Source organism: Chlorocebus sabaeus, chromosome 16, assembly GCF_047675955.1.
Source record: "Chlorocebus sabaeus isolate Y175 chromosome 16, mChlSab1.0.hap1, whole genome shotgun sequence".
NCBI classification, from domain to species: Eukaryota; Metazoa; Chordata; class Mammalia; order Primates; family Cercopithecidae; genus Chlorocebus; species Chlorocebus sabaeus.
The window spans coordinates 50,534,882-50,553,215 of NC_132919.1; the positions used below are offsets into that span (position 1 = coordinate 50,534,882).

General features: G+C 58.5%; 2 protein-coding genes across 3 annotated transcripts in view; one reads left to right on the plus strand and one right to left on the minus strand.

The window, feature by feature from the left end:
- The window catches only part of QRICH2 (glutamine rich 2), a 37,397-nt gene extending 29,926 nt beyond the window's left edge, over positions 1 to 7,471 (plus strand). For both annotated transcript variants that reach the window (XM_073005004.1, XM_037993133.2), the window contains 11 exons: positions 329 to 451; positions 555 to 629; positions 832 to 996; positions 1,129 to 1,250; positions 1,861 to 1,926; positions 2,136 to 2,237; positions 3,084 to 3,284; positions 3,925 to 4,072; positions 4,732 to 4,819; positions 5,567 to 5,695; positions 7,290 to 7,471. In XM_073005004.1, the coding sequence (XP_072861105.1) occupies positions 329 to 451; positions 555 to 629; positions 832 to 996; positions 1,129 to 1,250; positions 1,861 to 1,926; positions 2,136 to 2,237; positions 3,084 to 3,284; positions 3,925 to 4,072; positions 4,732 to 4,819; positions 5,567 to 5,695; positions 7,290 to 7,471 (1,401 nt within the window). The remainder of the gene's footprint in view (positions 1 to 328; positions 452 to 554; positions 630 to 831; positions 997 to 1,128; positions 1,251 to 1,860; positions 1,927 to 2,135; positions 2,238 to 3,083; positions 3,285 to 3,924; positions 4,073 to 4,731; positions 4,820 to 5,566; positions 5,696 to 7,289) is intronic.
- A 2,737-nt stretch (positions 7,472 to 10,208) lies between these two features.
- Positions 10,209 to 16,638, minus strand: UBALD2 (UBA like domain containing 2). Its single transcript, XM_008011670.3, has 3 exons — positions 16,194 to 16,638; positions 15,845 to 15,907; positions 10,209 to 11,294 (listed from the first exon to the last, which is right to left on the minus strand). Exons 1-3 carry the CDS (start codon positions 16,311 to 16,313, stop codon positions 10,983 to 10,985), a joined length of 495 nt encoding a protein of 164 aa, XP_008009861.1. The 5' UTR covers positions 16,314 to 16,638; the 3' UTR covers positions 10,209 to 10,982.
- Positions 16,639 to 18,334: the final 1,696 nt, after the last annotated feature.

An 18,334-nucleotide genomic window follows, 5' to 3' on the forward strand; every position in this document is an offset into this window, starting at 1 on the left:
TGGTCTCGGTCTCCTGACCTCATGATCCGCCCGTCTCGGCCTCCCAAAGTGCTGGGATTACAGGCTTGAGCCACCGCACCCGGCCCCATTGTTGTTTTTGAGACAGGGTCTCCCTATGTTGCCCAGGCTGTTCTCGAACTCCTGGGCTCAAGTGATCCTCTAGCCTCGCCCCAGCTTCCCAAAGTGCCAGGATTACAGGCACGAGCCACCGCTCCCAGCCTTGGAGATGTTTTAAGGGCCAACTTACCTGGGGGCAGCAATACTAAGGCAGCAGGGGGTGGGATCGCGCCAGCAGCCTCCAAGAGCCTTCCCATCCCTCCTGCCACAGGACGAGGAGCTGCTGGGCCGCGTGCAGAGTGCCATCCTGCAGGTGCAGGGCGACTGCGAGAAGCTTAACACCACCACCAGCAACCTCATCGAGGACCATCGGCAGAAACAGAAGGACATTGCTGTGAGCGGCCGCAGGGTGGCCGGGACGGGGGCCGGGGCTCAGTGTGGTGCCACAGCCCCGTAGCTGCTGGCTCTTTTTTCCTCTGTTCACTTGGCCTCCCCAGATGCTGTACCAGGGTCTGGAGAAGCTCAAAAAGGAAAAGGCCAACAGGGAGCACCTGGAGATGGAGATTGATGTGGTGGGTGCCAGGCCCCAGGGGCCACGCTGTGTCCCAGGGCAGTCTCGCCGGCTGTTCTTTGAGAGACTGAGTGGAGGGGAGCTGGCAAGAGGAGTGTGGGCGCTCAGAAACCTGCCTGGTGTTCGGGGTTGACACCCCCAGGGAATGGGGCCCCTCCATGGCCATCTCCCAGATGCGGGGACCTCTGTCTGTCTCTGGGCAGAAAGCCGACAAGAGTGCTCTGGCCACCAAAGTGAGCCGTATCCAGTTTGATGCCACCACGGAGCAGCTGAACCACATGATGCAGGAGCTGGTGGCCAAGATGAGCAGGCAGGAGCAGGACTGGCAGAAGATGCTGGACAAGCTGCTCACAGAGATGGACAACAAGGTAAGGCAGGGGCATGGCGGGGCTCTCCATCCCACAGCCCTGCCTCCAGGATTGGGACAGCACCACCTTCTCCTGGGTCAGCCCCCTACCTGCTTCCTTAGAGGTCCCCTGGGCCCCCTTTCCCTGCCACAGCTGGACCGCCTGGAGCTGGACCCAGTGAAGCAGTTGCTGGAGGATCGGTGGAAATCACTGCGACAGCAGCTCAGGGAGCGCCCCCCACTCTACCAGGCAGACGAGGCGGCTGCCATGCGGAGGTGACATCTGGGAGGCAGGGGAGGAGGCTGGCACACTCTTCGGAGGGTGAGGGCAGAGGGGGCTGGGGGTCCCCAGACAAAGAGCTCCTGCCGGCACACAGCGGATCCTGCCCAGGACTGTCCCATGGTTGGAGGGACAGAATTTTAAGAGCTTGAAACACTCTTCTAGCTCAGGCCCCTTCGTATTACAGCAGAGAAAGGGAGGAGGGGAGGCTTAAGGCTCTCTGGGTTTGGCTGAGCTAAGCTGGGCCTTTGGGACAGGGAGAGGTCCTCAATACCCAGAGCTGAGATAGCTCCTGGGGGCCTGGCCTATAGGACCTGGCCCATGGTAGGCTTGAATTCCAGGATTCCCATTCGTGGCCACCAGGGGGCCCCCGAGACTTGCACAGGGCACCCTCAGGGGCCCAAGGAAGCCTACTGGCTTTGGGTTAGGGCAGGGAGGTCTGGGATGTGAGCCTGGAGGTGGGAGCAGATGGATTCTCGGGGAGCAGGGACAAGATCTGCACCCTGGTGGGCTGAGCTTCCAGCCTGCCTGGCCTGCAGGGCCACAAGCTCTTCTGGGACTTCTGGGCAGAGCACTCACCCTGCGTGTACGTCCCATTCCTAACAGGCAGCTCCTGGCACATTTCCACTGCCTTTCATGTGACCGGCCCTTGGAGACACCGGTGACCGGACAGTGAGTGCCCACACCGCTGGCACACGGCCTCACACGGCAGGGCTGTCTCCTCCCTTCTCCACCTGTGTCCACCTTTCTTTCACGCGTCTACTTTCAGCCCTTGCTCCCTCCCAGGCCGGGGGCGGTGGGAAGGTTCTTTAGGCAGGTGGATTTGGGGGACAGGACTTGTCCCACTCTGACCCGTCCCTTCTCCCTCTGTCCCTGCCCAGTGCCATCCCTGTGACCCCCGCGGGTCCAGGCCTACCTGGCCACCATTCCATCCGCCCCTACACGGTGTTTGAACTGGAGCAGGTCCGGCAGCATAGCCGCAAGTATGGGACAGCAGGGTCTGGGGCCAGGGCTCTGGATGGGGAAGGCAGAGGACAGGGGTGACTCCGGAGGGCCCGGCGGAACGTGACAGAAGGCAGCGCTGTGGCATAGTGTGGAGAGCCTCCTCCTTGGAGTGGGACAGTGGGGGCCGCAGGCCAATTTCTGAACTAGCTCCCTGGCAGTTCCCAGGGCATGAGAGTAGGAGGCAGACCTAGTCACACCTGCCTTTGGGAGTTACAGCGGGACTTTGCCAAGGTCACCAGCTGCCTCTGAGAGCTCCTCTACTTCTTGACCTCTTCCCCAGCCTTCAGCTGTCTCAGCAACCCCGGGATTAGAGCGGTCGGGGGAGGGTCCGGCATAGCTCAGCCAGAGGGTGGACTCAGCCAACGAAGGAGGCTGGCGGCGGGCATCTCATGCTCCCTCCGGCTCCTGCCCGCCTCTCTGCTGCTCCCCTTCTCCTAAGGATGGGAGTCCATAGTTCAGAGGACTTCAGGCTGCTCTTTGAAGCCCTACGGGTTCCAGGTATGCGGGGCCAGGTGCGCCGAGATGGGAAGGCCCGGGGCTGCCCTCAGCTCCTCCACCTGCAGGCAGCAGGGCTTTTGTCCATTTGGCTGGCCTGCACTTTCCCATCTGAGGAAGGCCTTCCCGGCAAGTCTGGCCCTCAGATGCTGTGGAAAGGGCTACTGCTGAGGGGTCAAGCTGCCCAGCGATCCCCATCCTCGGCCAAGAGCCCATGAGACTAGCTGGGTCCTGCACAAAAGGGACCTGGAACTGAAGGATTCGGCTTACACAAGGTCAAGGTCCCCTCCATGGGCCAACCCTCCCTCTGTTCTGCTCACACCCTGCAGCCTCAAGCTGGGCAGTGCTTTCCCTCGGGGTGACCTGGCGCAGATGGAGCAGAGCGTGGGGCGCCTGCGCTCCATGCACTCCAAGATGCTGATGAATATCGAGAAGGTGCAGATCCACTTCGGGGGCTCCACCAAGGCCAGCAGCCAGATAATCCGCGAGCTGCTGCACTCCCAGTGCCTGGGCTCCCCCTGCTACAAACGGTATAGGAGAGGGGCGAGGCCATGGGGAGCAGGCACCCAGCGACCAGGCTTGGCTTCTGCCCATGCACGGCCGTGCAGACAAACGCCTCGCCCCACTCCTGGGGAAGAAAGGGAGTGTGTGTGTGTGTGAAAGTGTGGGCGAGGGGTGTCAGTGTGTAATGTGTGTAAGCCATGTGTCTATGAGTGTCAGTGTATGAGTGTGTGTAAGGGTGTGTATGAGTGCGTGTGTGTGAGTGTGGGTGTTGATGTGTGTGCATGTATGGGTACATGTGTATGAGTGTGTGTGTGTATGTGTGTGTGTATGTGTATGAGTATGCGCGTGAGTACGTATCTTCATATGTACATCTGTGTGTGAGGACCTGTGTGTATGTGTGTGTGACTGTGTGTATGAGTACATGTGTATGTGTGTGAGTGTATGGGTGTGTGTGCACACCTGCCCATGTGCACAGTCACTGGGGTGGCCCGGCCTCGCGGCTGCTCTGCCCCCGCCCGCCTGTTCCTGGGCCCCGGCTGCCCTGCCTCCCAGCAGCCCCTGAAGAGAAGCTGCCCCACTTCCCTCTGGTCAGCCCCATCGTGGGTGAGTCCCAGGCCACATCCCTGGCAGTCTTCTCCCAATGACTCCATCCTGTTTTCATCACAGGGTGACAGATATGGCCGATTACACCTACTCAACTGTGCCCCGGCGCTGCGGGGGCAGCCACACCCTCACCTACCCCTACCACCGCAGCCGCCCGCAGCACCTACCCCGGGGCCTGTATCCCACCGAAGAGATCCAGATTGCCATGAAGGTCAGGGCCCTGCCTGGAGCCACCAGGGAGGGAGGCCCTGACACGGCTCCAGATTCCTCAGTCATTCTCTAAAGCCACCAGAAGTCATCTCAGCCAGCCCTCTGCCTTGAGGCAATTCCTTAATCAGACCCAGTGAAAGCCTCAGGTTCTTACCCTTTTCTGGGAAGAAAGATTTATCCCGGCTGCCTGCCCAGCAGCAGCATTCCGGCCTCCCAGGCCTCCCACCATGGCCCAGCTACCATTTCACCTCCCTCTACCTTCTTGCTCCACCCTAGTGGAGGTGAGAAGAGAAAGCCGAAGGAGGTGTGGAAAAGAGAAAGCCTGAGTGACTGAGTGATTTGTGCCCCTTCTGGGAGGTGGGTAGGTGCTGTTACTGTCCCATTCCACAGAAGATGAAATAGGGACAGGGTTGCCACCCACATCTCTGGCTCCGGGTCCATGCCCTTGCCCTGCTCACATGCGCTGTCATGGAGCTCATGCGCCTGGCCTCTGCATGGTGGCTGCTGGGCACAGGACATGCCCGGGTCCCCAAGGGGCTCCCAGAGCCCCCCTGGAGGGTTCTGAGACCACAGTACTCTGTGCTTCAGGCCTGTGTAGACGGGTCGGGGCCAGGGGGCTGTGGCCGCTACAATGGTGATGGTATCTGTCCACTTCTACAGCGTGATGAGGTGGACATCTTGGGCCTGGATGGCCACATTTACAAGGGACGGATGGACACAAGGCTGCCGGGCATCCTCAGCAAAGACAGTGAGTGGAGTCCAGAGGCCCCCAGGCGCCGCACTCGGGTCCAACAGGGTGTGCATCCATTGTGGGGACTGGCACTTTTATGGGCCACTGGACCCTGGGTGTCTTCCTTCTCTACTCCCCTCACTCCAAATGTTCAGGTCTCTCGAGAAGCCACCAGGTAAATGTTCACAGGTGGAGGACAGCTGTCCAGCCTCAGCCATCAGCTGGGATGGGGTGGCCCCGTGTTTTCTTGCCAGCCTCCATCCCGGCTGCACTGCTGGGCTCTCCTGTCTTGGCCTCTGTCCACGGCATCATCAGGGCCTCCTCCTCCTTCAAAACTCAGCACAATGCCCTCTGCTGAGCCCCACCACTTCAGCCCCCGAATGCCCGCCTCCCGTGGCAACGCCCAAAACCTGCTGTTGGTCACTTCCCATCATGCATTTAGCTGTGTATGTGCCTTTCTAGATGCCTCCCCTCCTGCCCTGGAAACCCCAGGTCAGAACTCACCCCTCACCTGGCACAGGGCTGACGTGTGCAGGTCCTCCCCTGCACACTCCTCTGTGTGAGTGGGTGGGTTGGGTGGGTGGCCACGAGAATGAATGAAGACTGCTTCTCTGGGGCATAGCCACAAATTCAGAATGACGAGGACTCCACTCTGCTGAGGCTGGCCATGACCAGCAGCCCTGCAGCCCTCTCCCCACGCCCAGGGGTTCCCACAGAGCTCTTACCGCTGCCTCAGCACTGACCCTTCCCTCCTGCCCCCATCAGGCTCAGGGACCTCAAAGCGCAAGTCCCAGCAGCCCAGGCCCCATGTGCACAGGCCGCCATCCCTCGGCGGCAATGGCCACCTGCCCTCCCGGCCACAGAGTGCCCAGATGTCAGCTGGCAACATCTCAGGTAGCTTCCCTCTGGGTGGGGCATCCTGCCAGGCCTCCCTGCTGGCCCTGCCGGCCCCCTTTCCTGCCATGTAGGGCCACACCTTTATCTCCCCGGAGAGGGGAGGGCCTGGGAGCCGAAGGAGGTGTAGAAAACAGAAAGCTGGGTGTGGAAAAGAGGACCCTGAGTGACTGAGTGATTCGTGCCCCTTCTGGGAGGTGGGTAGGTGCTGTTACTGTCCCATTCCACAGAAGATGAAATAGGGACAGGGTCGCCACCCACATCTCTGGCTCCAGGTCCATGCCCTTGCCCTGCTCACGTGCGCTGTCATGGAGCTCGTACGCCTGGCCTCTGCATGGTGGCTGCTGGGCACAGGACATGCCCGGGACCCCAACAGGCCCCTGACCCTGTCATGGAGGAGCCTCTCTCTGCCGCCCGGCCTGGAAGACCCCTTGGGTCCTTGATCTCCCCAGGAGCTAAGTTGGGCCTGAAGGTCAGGGAGCTATGGACCCCCAAGCTACGGGGCCATACAAGGCCCTGCAACCAGGAGGCTGGATCACTGCCAAGTGACCCTGGGCAAGGTCACTCTTGACAAGGGCTGTCCCCTCTTCAGACCTCAGTTTCCTCATCTGTCATCAAGGGGGTGCTGGGTTAGTGCTGCTTGGAGTTAGGGCCCCCCGAGAATCTAATGAAAGCTGCCAACCTTCCTCCTGTAAAACAGTATGCACCCACATTCCTTGTGAATGCCTGCGGGAGGTTCAGGGACCCCGCGCCCAGAGCCTGCACCCTCCCCTGCCCCTCAGCTAGATACTCTCCAGCATCACTCCAGCCCTCAGTGAGGGCATGTGGCTGAGGGAGGAGGAAATCACAACAGAATAAGTGGCTGTGGTGGTCATGGCACCTCGCCATCATCTAGGGCCCCCCACAGGCCAGGTAGTTTAGGAGCTTTACACGGACGGATGAACCACTTTTAATCCACGTACCAGCACTAAGAGGTAGGGACCATCGTTAGCACCACTTACAGCTGAGAAAACTGAGGCACAGAGAGATGAAGGTCCTTGCTCCGGGTCACACAGCCAGGAAGCGGCAGAGCTGGAGTTCAAAGCCAAGCCCTCTGGCCCAGAGGCTGTTCTGGGAACGACAGGTCTCAGTGGTGGACGGTGAGCACAGAACTGTCACCCTGGCTCCCAGAACTCTGTTTTCTTGGGAATACTTAGCTCACTTCTCCCAGTGTCTACTCTAAGGGCACTGAAAATGCTCTGGAAGCAGGAGAGAGGGACTGGTAGTCTCGGGAAAATTCCTGTGCCTATTGGTGTGGATGTCTAGTGTCTGTATTAACAGGAAACAGTACCAAAGAGGCAGCTCTTGGCCCCTGCAGAAGGACATGTTTGCTTATTTTTCATTCACAAAGATCATGAAGGGTGCTTCATGACTGCTTAGGAGCTCAGATGGGCCTGCACCGTGCCCCCCGGCCCCGGCAGCTCCCCTCCAGCCTGTGTCAGCCCGGCCTGGTGAACAGAACTGCTGTCAACCTCCCTGGGCTTTGGGCAGGCTGGGGTGACCCCTGGTGGGTTTGGGAAATGTGTTGAGCAACCTCAGCCCCTCTGTCTTACAGTTTCTTCGCGTCAACAGAAAGACAGACCTTCCTCCGAGGGCCGTCTCTCCCAGCCGAACACAGCCCACCCACCCAGCTCTGCCACGGTGGCAAACAGGGGGCTGGAGAGGCACATGGACATGCCTCCTGGGGAGGGGCTCGAGGAGCCCACGCGGGGGCCACGGTCCAGCACTGGTCAGTGAGCGGAGGTGTAAATAAATGTTCAGGAGGAAGTTTAGGTGCGGCGACTCTTCTCTGACAGTCCTGGCTCAGGAAGATGGAGGGAAGGGGAAGTACCCGCTGCTGGCCAGGCAGCCCCCCACGTGCCTCCAGACCACCCCCAGGCCTGCCCACTCAGTAGACCTTCTCTTGGACAGTGGATCTGGTTTGTAGCCTGAAAGTGAGTCCTCAGCTTCCGTTCTCCAAGGGCGCCAGGGCTTCGGGAGAGCTGGACACTGCACTGGCGACAGGGAGACTCCTGGCCCTGGGACCAGCTGGGCCAACGCTTACCCAACCAGCTCTCTCCTGGCCTCAGCTAGACCCGGAGTGCTCTGCCTTCTGGCCCTAGACCTGCCTTCTAGCCTGGGGGGCTGGGGTCCGAGCTGTCAGTGTCCAGCACTCTGGGCGTGAGGGTGGCAGCTGCCTGCTGCGCTCTTGCTGCTGGCTCAGGGTGGTTCCTGACCCCTGGCGTGGGATTCCAGGGAAGCAGTGCCAATGGCTGGAGGCTGGGCAGGTTTCTGTTTGCCGCCCTCTGCTGCTCTCCCTTGAGTGGGCTGCTGCAGAGACAGCCGGGGCCTGAAAGCTCAGACCAGGGGCTGCTGTGGCTGTGATGCAGTTTCCCCATTCCCCTCCTAGAAAAAGACATCCAGGTGGTGGGTGGAGAGGTGGTGCGAGCCCGGTGCTTGTCGCTTGTCGTGATTTGCTTCCCTCTGCCCTAGCTCCGACACTTGCAGGCAAGGGACTCACTAAAGGTCTTGGCAGGTGAAGGGACAGAGGCGTGCAGGTGGGACTGGGCTCCGGCTGGTGCAGCAACTGCTAGAGATGAGCCCCTATCACTGCCGCAACCCACTGGAAGCTCCTGGGACCAAGGAGTCCCCTGACCTCTTGAGCTTGGACTCCAGCCAGATTCTAGGGGTCCCCCAGTAGATGAGAGTGGCCCCCCACCCTGAGGTTTATAAAGCCCTGAAGTCACCAAAGCCTTTCTGCCTCCGAGGCTCCCCCCTCAGAGAAAAGGAAGTGCTCAGAGTCGAGAACGGGGCTCCCCCCACCCCCAGTTCCCATCTCCCCAGTATGGGAAAGGGATGTCTGGGGGAAGAGGCCTGCTTTGGGGTGTGAGGAGACAAAATCACACAGGAAAGGAAAATGTGGCGACAAACAGCCCAGAAAAACGCTTCTGCCCCTGACCCTGGCGTGGGCAAAGTGGGGCAGGCTTGGCTGGGTCGGGTGGGCGCTTCCTCCTGGCCCATTCTGCGGAGACCCAGGGAGTCTTCACGTAATGATGTCATGCTCAGAGCTGGACAGAAGAGAGGAGCTGCTCAGACAGCAGACACCCCTGGGCCCCAGCCCCTTTCTCCCCAGGCAGGAGGTAGAGGCAGGGCCGCCCCTCCCCGGCTCCAGCTGGGCTCCTGTTGCTCTCGGCCCCCGCCCCCGGCTCTGAAATGTCAGAAGGTCGGCTCAGTTTCCCGGGTCTAGAAGCCAAATTCACCAGCTTGGCAGGGAGGCGCAGCCCAGCCCTCCTCACCCAGGCCTTCCCCACACCCACAGAAGGGCCCGGAGCGACATTCCCTAAGCCAGCCAGGCCAACCCCCACCATTCCCGCACCTGGCATGGCCCACACCTGGGTGGACCCCGGCTCTGGCCCAGGCAGCCTGGGGACGTCACAGCCTAACCACCCACGTGCTGAGAGGGGCTGCCCCTTCCAGCCTGGGAAAGCACAGGTGGGCAGGGGCGGGGGGAGGGGGAGGAGTCTCAGGGGTTTCCAACCAGGAAACAAAACTGAAAGGACGAACCCAGCTTCCAAGTATGTCCGTGTCACACGCAGGGGTGGAGGGGCAGCGGGGCCCACCGTTCCACTCCATTGGAGGAGGGGCTGCCCCACCGTGTGAAGGGCCCGAGGAGGGCCGGAGGCAGGATGCGGTGGGTGCCGGGCCTGGCCCCTCTTGACTTTCACTTCACTTCCGGCCTGAACCTCCAGAACCCTTGTCCTGCCTGTGTTCCAGCCGGACTTGGGCCCCACAGACCCCAGCAGAGGGCGAGGCAGGAGGACAGGACAGGAAGGGGCTGCCTGGACAGTGTGTGGCGGCAAAGGGCAGGGCTGGAGGAGGAATCCCAGCCACGTGGCCATCACCCCCGTTAGCCAGGTGGACAGGCTCCCCACGCAGCTGACCTCCCGCGCCTCAGGACCAGCTGAGGACGAGCCGCTAGGCCAGGAACTGGTAGCTGTGTCCCATGCTGACACCTACGGGGCTGTGGGTAAGGGGGAATGGAAGCAGGCCCCTCTGGGGACCCACCAGCCTTAACTGACCTTTGGGTCATGGCCCTCGACCCAAACGGACATACTGCCCTGGGAAGCTGAGGGGAGGAATATCAGAGATGAGCCCAGCTGGAAGATGCCTCCTGGGAGGGCCTGGGGGGCCATCAGGAGGCCCCCAGCTAGAAGCTCTCCCCACTGCAGATGGAAATGACTTCCAGCGCTCCTCCCTAGGACTCTGTGGGTGGGCGCTACACCGATGGGGCCAAGAAGGGACAGTCACAGCAACTCAGGATGGACCCCGGCCCCTCCCCATCCCCACACCAACCTGGACCATGCTGTCAAGAGCCCCTGGTGTGACCACCCCCCAGTAAAAAACATCCAGACCAGCCCAATGGCAAGAGACCTCCACCACCCCTTCTGAGGAGACTGCTTTTCCCACCAACGGAAATAAAAGCACCGCAAACCAGGGAAGTTAGAAAAGTCTCTTTTTAAGTTTTTAAATTAAAATTTCACCCTGGTGAGATGGGATTCTGATTTGGGAAGTAAACCCAAAGGCAGGCTCTCCGCAGTGGGAGGGGCAGGGCGCCCAGGGCAGTCAAGTCCCCTGCTGGGCAGAGCCTGACCTTTGACCTAAGTCAGCTCCTCAGTGCCACATCAGCCCTGCGTTCAGCAGGAGACGGGTGACAAGACCTATGGGGCCACAACCAGCAATCAGAGGTGGGGAAGAGGCCATGGGGAGAGAGAGCCCTGATACCAAGAGGGCCTTCCACAACTTTGGCTTCAGGCCCTCCCGGGACCTGCAGCTGCTACGTGGCTGCCCGGTGACTGTGGGAGTGGGGTCCGCTTCCAGATTCCAGAAGGCATGGCTGTTAAACGAGGCAGCTGAGACACCTTATGCCACAACATCACTCCATCGGCTCTGCAGCATGGCAGCCCTAGCCCCGAGCACCCCAGGTGTGCCAGGCCCATTCTCACGCACATTAGTTATATTTATATATTCATATATATTATAGTTATATATTAAAAACAGAGGAAAAACTTGCCTGAAAAACTCCTGAAGGACCCAAGTGGCCCAGGAAGTTTACTATCCCCCCCACCCACAAAAATTCTTTTATAAAATCTTCCAGTGCGATCTTCGGGAAACCCCCTGCCCTCCCCGGCTCCCCCCTCCCTGGCCCTCCTGTGTCCCCACAACCCTGGGCTGCCCCCAGCTCCAGCCCAGCGCCCGGCGGCGTCCAGTCTCATCTCTGGCCGTCCATGGCCGCCATGGCTTTCTGCTGTGTGCCCCCCTGCTGTGCTCCTGGGGGCCACGTGGGCTGTGGGCGGTGGAGGTGGTGGAAGGTGGTGGGGGAGGAGGGCGGGATCCAGGGTGCCTGGTGGCTGGGCGGGGACGAGGCCCAGAAGGGGCTGAAGTTTGCAGGTGGGGAGCAGGCTGCTGCTGTCATGGGGCTGTTGCTGCTCTGCAGGCCCTCGGAGGCGCGGAGCTTGGAGAACATGGCCAGTGCATCGGGGAAGTTGGGCGGCGTGGCAGGGGTGTTGCTGGGAGTGCACATCTGCAGGAAGAGAACACGGGTGTGGGGAGGCTGCCTCGAGGGTCCCCGAGCCACTGGATGGGGCTTACCCAGGTCAGCCACTCCTTTACTCCCATTTTTCAGCTTCATTCATTTTTGCACAAGCAGCTTCCATAGGACAAAAGCGCCCTCTCCCCGAGCCAATACAAACAAAACCCAAGAACCTTATCAAAACCAACAGTGTTTCACGAAATGACACCCTGAGGAGCATCCAAAGTGAATGGTTAATTGCACCCAGGAGCTAAGGTGTCAGATTCAAGTGAGAGGGCAGGGGGCAGCCCAGGACACCGCTGCTCCGTGCCTTCCCTGGCCAGGGAGACCAGCTGGCTGCCCCACCGGCCACCCTCAGATGCTCCCAGGCTGCTGGGCAAGGGAGGGCGGCCAGCGGGGAGGCTCTCCCTCCTGTGCCAACTCTGGAAAAGTTAAACCACCTTGGTGGATGGGTTCACACCATACTAAGGGTGACAGCCACCAGGCCTTGAAGGCTTTGCCTCCCTTATCTTTTTTTTTTTTTTTTTTTTTTGAGACGGAGTCTCACTGTATCTCCCAGGCTGGAGTGCAGTGGTGCCATCTCGGCTCACTGCAAGCTCTGCCTCCCGGGTTTACACCATTCTTCTGCCTCAGCCTCCCAAGTAGCTGGGACTACAGGCGCCCGCCACCACGCCCGGCTAGTTTTTTGTATTTTTAGTAGAGACAGGGTCTCACCATGTTAGCCAGGATAGTCTCGATCTCCTGACCTCGTGATCCACCCGCCTCGGCCTCCCAAAGTGCTGGGATTACAGGCTTGAGCCACCGCACCCAGTCAGCCTCCCTTATCTTTTAACAATGATACTTAATGGCTTCAATTATCCTCTCTTTATGACAAATTAGGAAACTGAGGCCCAGAAGTCAAGTCACTTGCCCGAAAATGCACCCACAACAGAGGGCAAGTTGAGAAGACGGACCTCCCCAGCTCCCAAGTCTGCAGGCCCAAGTTCTTAACATCTACTGGGCCACAATGCACAGAGTCAAGAGCCCCTTTATATCTGGGCCCCCTGAGGACAGAAACCAGGGATTTCAGTGTCCTGTGTCTGTAGCCTCAGGCCGAACACAAAGCTGGCCTGCCCTTGGCTGCAGGCTGGCAGTTTCTGTCTGTCCAGCCCCTCAGTCCTCTTCCTGGGGGTAGATACAGTCCCCCATCTGCTGTCTTCTGCCACTACCCTGGGGGCAGGGGCTGGAGTGCCATCCAGGAGTACCTCGCCAGCAGCATGGGCAAGAGGCAACACAGAGAACAAGACCACACAAAACTGACTGGGACCTCAAAGCTGCTTTCTCCCTTTCCCAGGAAGCTACAGGAGTCCTTCTTCGAATTTCTCCTCATTTTAGCAACACTGGCCCCTCCCCCAAGCACAGGAGTCGGGGGAACAAGACTTGAGGGCTCTTCACCTTGAAAGAGGGAGCGTTGGCAAGGCACAGTGGCTCACGTCTGTAATCCCAGCACTTTGGGAGGCTGAGGTGGGTGGATCACCTGAGGTTAGGAGTTCAAGACCAGCCTGACCAACATGGTGAAACCCCGTCTCTATTAAAAATACAAAAATTAGCTCGGTGTGGTGATGGGTGTCTGTAATCCCAGCTACTTGGGAGGCTGAGGCAGGAGAATCACTTGAACCCGGGAGGTGGAGGTTGTAGTGAGTCCAGATTGCGTCACTGCACTCCAGCCTGGGTGGCAGAGCAAAACTCCATCTCAAAAAAAAAAAAAAAAAAAAAGAGGGAGCTTTCACAGCCAGAAACCGGGGGTTGTGCGTGGGGGGGTGTAAGCTACATTGGAAGGGGGCCACTCGTACACTCTGTCCATTGAGCCCCACACCATGTCAGCACCCAAGGCACCAAGGGAGCTCTGACCCTTGCCTTTCTAGGGGCCCTCAGGGGAGGCTGAAGGACTCAATGCAGAGGCCTGGCCCCACCCAGACCTTTCCCCTCCTCCCTCCACGACTCCCTGCCCCCCCCTCGCCTCTGGGGATGGCTTCTCGGCAGCAGGAAACAATGAATGAAGGGTGGGGGTGGAGGCCAATTGCATCACAGCATCGTGACCGACTTCCCCAGTTCCCTGAGCCAGCGAGGCCTGTCTCCTCAAACAGCCACCAGAGAACAGCAGGGTTGATGGCTGGCAGGCCTGTGTTGGCCTGCCTGTGTGAGCTTGGGCAAGTTCCTGAACCTCTCTGGAGGTTCTCTCTGCTTTTGTAAAATCGGAGTTTTGAACCAGATGCGCCCCCTCGGCCAGTTCTCAAGAGAACCCAGTGTCCCCTGCACCCACCTTGTCCTCCCACTTAAAGTCTGTGGTGCCTTTCTCTACTTCCAACTGGGAAACCCTCCTTATCAACTGGGAAGGTTCCAACTATGGGAATCTACAGTAATGTACGTGACAATCATTTATCAGTTACTCATGACTTCTGGTTTTGCCATTTTGCTGTTACTGGTCTCTAGTGTTTTTTTGTTTTGTTTTGTTTTTTGTTTTTAATCTTTTTCCTTTGACTTACTTTGTCTAAAAGAAATTGCCAGGCCGGGCGCGGTGGCTCATGCCTGTAATCTCTGCACTTTGGGAGGCTGAGGCAGGCGGGCCACCTGAGGTTGGGAGTTCGAAACTAGCCTGACCAACATGGAGAAACCCCATCTCTACTAAAAATACAAAATTAGCCAGGTGTGGTGGCGTGTGCCTGTAATCCCAGCTACTTGGGAGGCTGAGGCAGGAGAATAGCTTAAACCTGGGAGCTGAAGGTTGCAGTGAGCCAAGATCACATCACTGTACTCCAGCCTAGTCAATAAGAGTAAATCTCCGTCTCAAAAAGAAAAAGAAAAAGAAAAAAAAATAGAAAAGAAATTGCCAGCTGGGTGCAGTGGCTTACTCCTATAATCCCAGCACTTTGGGAGGCTGAGGTGGGAGGATAGCTTGAGGCCAGGAGTTTGAGACCAGCCTGGGCCACACAGAGAGACTTCTCCTGCCCCCGCCCTTCTCAAAAACAAAATTAGAAAAAAAGAAAAAAAAAAGAGAAACCACGAACTTTCTGAGAGCAGGGATGGTATCCTCCGCTGTGCCGCTAAGGCACTCAGACTTGGGCACTGATGGACACGCTGGTCATGTGTGTTACAAAACCTGCTGCCTTCCTTGAGGGATGCTTCAAAAGAGACTTACCATCTCCTTGGGATTTGCAGAGGAGGGGCAATAGGAACTAAACAGGATGCCATACCAGCTCTTCCTGGGGAGCCTCCCTGTTCTCAGCCCCTCAGAATGGCTGTAGTATCTGGAAGTTCTGAGCTTTTTGGGATGGCCACAGCTGGTGAGAGGACACCTCAAGGATCCTCTGACAGGAGATGGCAGGGAGCTCTGAGGCTCAAGCACAGGCGGGTGCTTGGCCACTTCTCATGGTCAAGTGCAGGGGAGCGCGTCTCCTGGAGATGAAACCCCCTGGGGTTTCTAAGAGCCCTATGGCCAGTACCACGCTCCCATTATACTCAAATGCCATTTTTTCTTGATTTATATACAGCATCAGCCATTCTGAGAAAAACTAGTTAAAAAGATCAAGACAGACCCCTCTACTTGTCCTCTGTGACTAGATGAAAACAGAGAGCCAAAGGCAAGGGCACCAAGTGTCAAAAATCCCAAAAATGTACCTAGAAGCCACAACAGCTCTCCTGGGGAACAATGTTTTAAGATCCCTATTGCTGAGCCCAGCCCCTCCTCCCCCAGCAGGTCGGGTAGAGGAGGGATGTCCTGGGCCTCTAAGAAAGCAGGGTACCCCATGGCCAGGAGGGCAAAGGCTCAGGTCTGGGCCAGAATGATAAAGAAAGCAAATCCAGACCCGGACCACTTCTCGGTGTGCTGGGCTGGTAGAGCTCAACACAGAAATTAAAGACACACTCCTGGCCTTATCTTGGGCCAAAATCTGTGTGTCCTCCTGGCTTGGGGGATGTATGTCCTTCCAACTTCCCAGTCCCCTTGGGCTTCGGAAGGGTGAACAGATCTTTGTGGCTAGAGCCCGGCTTCCTGAGCCAGGGTGGGTTCATGCCTTTCCTGTTCCCTGTAGCGCTGGGTGTGTGTGTGTGGAGGGGGAGGGGGAAAACCACTCAACAGCACGAGGGGGTCCCTATAAACGCAAGCACCCCCAGCGCCCTCCCTGGGCCCTTCGCGCGGGCTTCCCAGTGTCCCAGACGTCCGGGCATCACCCGAGCCCCCTCCTCATCCCCTGGCTCTGGGGTCCCCCAGATCCTGAGCTCCTCGCCAGGCCCCCGGCCTTCTCCCCCTCCCTCCTACCCCCAACTCTGGCACTCCTTCCCCCCAGGGACCAGTGCCGGGCACCAGTCCCGAGGCCAAGCAGCAGCAGCCCGGGAGGCGGGCCTCAAAGTTGGAGGCGCCAGCGCCGGCCCGGGAGCCGCTCTTTCCTGGAAGACATTTTGGCTCTTTGTTTACATTCGCGGCGCGGCGCTCCCCGGCAACATGGCTGTCACCGTCGCGCTGACAGCGGCCCCGGCCCGCGCCCCTGCCCGCCGCCGCTTACCATCTGGTGGTGGTGGTGGCTGTTGGGAATGTTGGTTTCTTGGAAGAACGTGCTCAGCGCGGTCTGCGGACAAACAGGGCAGTGACACCGCGGGCCCGGCGGAGGCAGGAAACGCAGCAGCCGGGCCCCCCACCGACTCCCCCCGCCTCCGCGCCCGGTCCGCGGCCCCCGACCCTCGGCTGCCCCACGTGCAGGCGGAGCCGGTCCCGGCCCCAGCCCCGGTCCTGCTTAAGACCCGCTAGCGGGCGCCGATCGCCTTCCGGGCCAACGACAGGAGCGCTCCCCGCCCCCGCCGCCGCCCGGCGTCTCCGACCCCCGCGGCCCGGCCCCGCGGCAGCCAGGTTCGCACCTCGAACTGCCAGTGGGCGGCCTGCAGCAGCTGCTTCGCCTGGTCGGCCGCGCAGCCCGCGGCCAGCACGAACTGGTTGATCATGACCTGGTGCCGCAGCTCGTCCATGTTCACCGACATGGCGCGGCGCGGGGCCCGGCGGCTCCGGCCGGACGCAGACGCGGGGCTGCGCGGGCGCGGGAGGCCGGCCGCCCAGGGCTCCGGGGCTCGAGCTCACCGCCGCCGCCGCCGCCGCTCCGCCGCCCGCTCCGCCGCCGCCCGCCCGGCGAATGTTGTGGTTCGGCTCCCGCGGCCCGGCCGACACCACAAACAACAGCGCGGGGCGGGGCTGGGCCGGCCCAACGTTCGGGGACCGCCGCTGATTGGCCGGGGCGCCGCTCCGCCAGCGCCCGGCTCCCGTAAGGACGTTCGATTCGAATCCTGCGGCCTGTGGGGCTCTCACTGTTTCTCTTTTCGCCCGGCCGCGCCCATTGGCGGAGCTCGGCGCCGTGGGGCTCCCCAGCATTGGCCGGCCGCTGTGTTTTGGCTCATCCGGCCTCGTGGTTGGTCACGGCCGGGCGTTCGGGGCGGGGCCGCGCGCGCTGATTGGCCTCCGTTGGTCCTGTTTGAACTCAACTTGAAAACCCGGAGTGCCTGCTGATTGGCCGAGGGCCCTCTGTTTGCTGTTGTAGGCTTGGGGGTGGTGCGGCCAAGTTCATTCATTACTTCATTGAAACAGAACATGCTCAGCTGGAAAAGCAAGACAGAGTGGCTTTGACTCATTTCCTCTGAAAGATGTGGTCATCTCGAGAAACAGAATGATCAAAATAGAAAACAGAGCCTTTGCAGCTGCTCAAGTCTCAAAAGCATGTAATTTTTAAAAATAACTTTCAAGCGGCCCAATTTTTCAAAAAAAATCTTTTATTGAGACATAACGTACATTAGGAAAGTGCGATGTCGCAGGTACAGCTCCTAGACTTTTCACCAAGTGAACACTCAGATCAATTAACAGAACGTTACTTGCACCCTAAGAACCCGCGTCCTGCGCTCTTCTAATCACTACCCACCGCAAGGATTGAGCAGTCTTCTCTTAGTTTTTAGACCAAAGACTTTGCTCTCTGAAGATGGAAGCCAAGATTTATGTACAATAAATATGATATGCAAGGAAATATGCAAGGAAAAAAGTGAGACTTCCTCAGTGACCAATATCCCAAGCCAAGAATTTTTTCTTGTTAAATCGGTTGACCTAACTGAAGCTTTAATTTCTTTTTTTTTTTCCTCTGGCTTGTCACGAAAGCTAAGATGAAGCTTTAATTTCTACCACGTTTTAAAAAAACAATGGGTGGCAGTAGGGGTGGAGTCTGGGGTTGGGGTGGCTTACACCTATAGTCCCAGCACTTTGGGAGGCCGAGACAGGAGGATAACTTGAGGCCAGGAGTTCGACACCAGCTTGGGCAACATAGCACAGACTCCATCTCTACCAAATAAAAACAAACAATAACAAACAGTGAGTCCCCTATGAGCCCATAGGTTTCTACAGAGATACTGTTTCTCAGTCGTAGCCCTTTAAAGCCCAAAATTTGGTGGTGGTTGTTAGATAGGGCTAGAGTGACATGATCATGGCTCACTGTAACCTCAAGCAATTCTCTTGCCTCAGCCTCTTGAGTAGCTGGGACTACAGGCACACACCACCATGCCTGACTAATTTTTGAATTTTTAGTAGAGATGCGATCTCACTATGTTGCCCAGGCTGGTCTTGAACTCCTGGACTAAAGTAATCATTCTGCCTCAGCCTCCCAAAGCACTGGGATTACAGGTGTGAGCCACCATGCCCGGCCCCAAATTTGTTTATACGTGCTGAGCTTCCATCTTCTGGATTAGGGTTTGATCTTCAGGGCTGTGTTTGAGAATTGTGGGGGGAGGAAAATAACTAGGAGTTTAAGCAGATTGGGGAAGGGGCAGAAGAGATTGGAAAGATAAATGTTGTTAGGGATTCACTGCTAAGAGTTTCTGTTTCAGGAGAACTTAGTGAGTTTTTGATCTGAACTACTAATTACAGAGTGTATTTTAACTAAAGGTCTGCAGAACAGAAGGAGGCTTATAATAAGAAAGCATGCCGTGGTTCTATCTTGACTTTGCCTACATTGGATTTAACTCCCTAT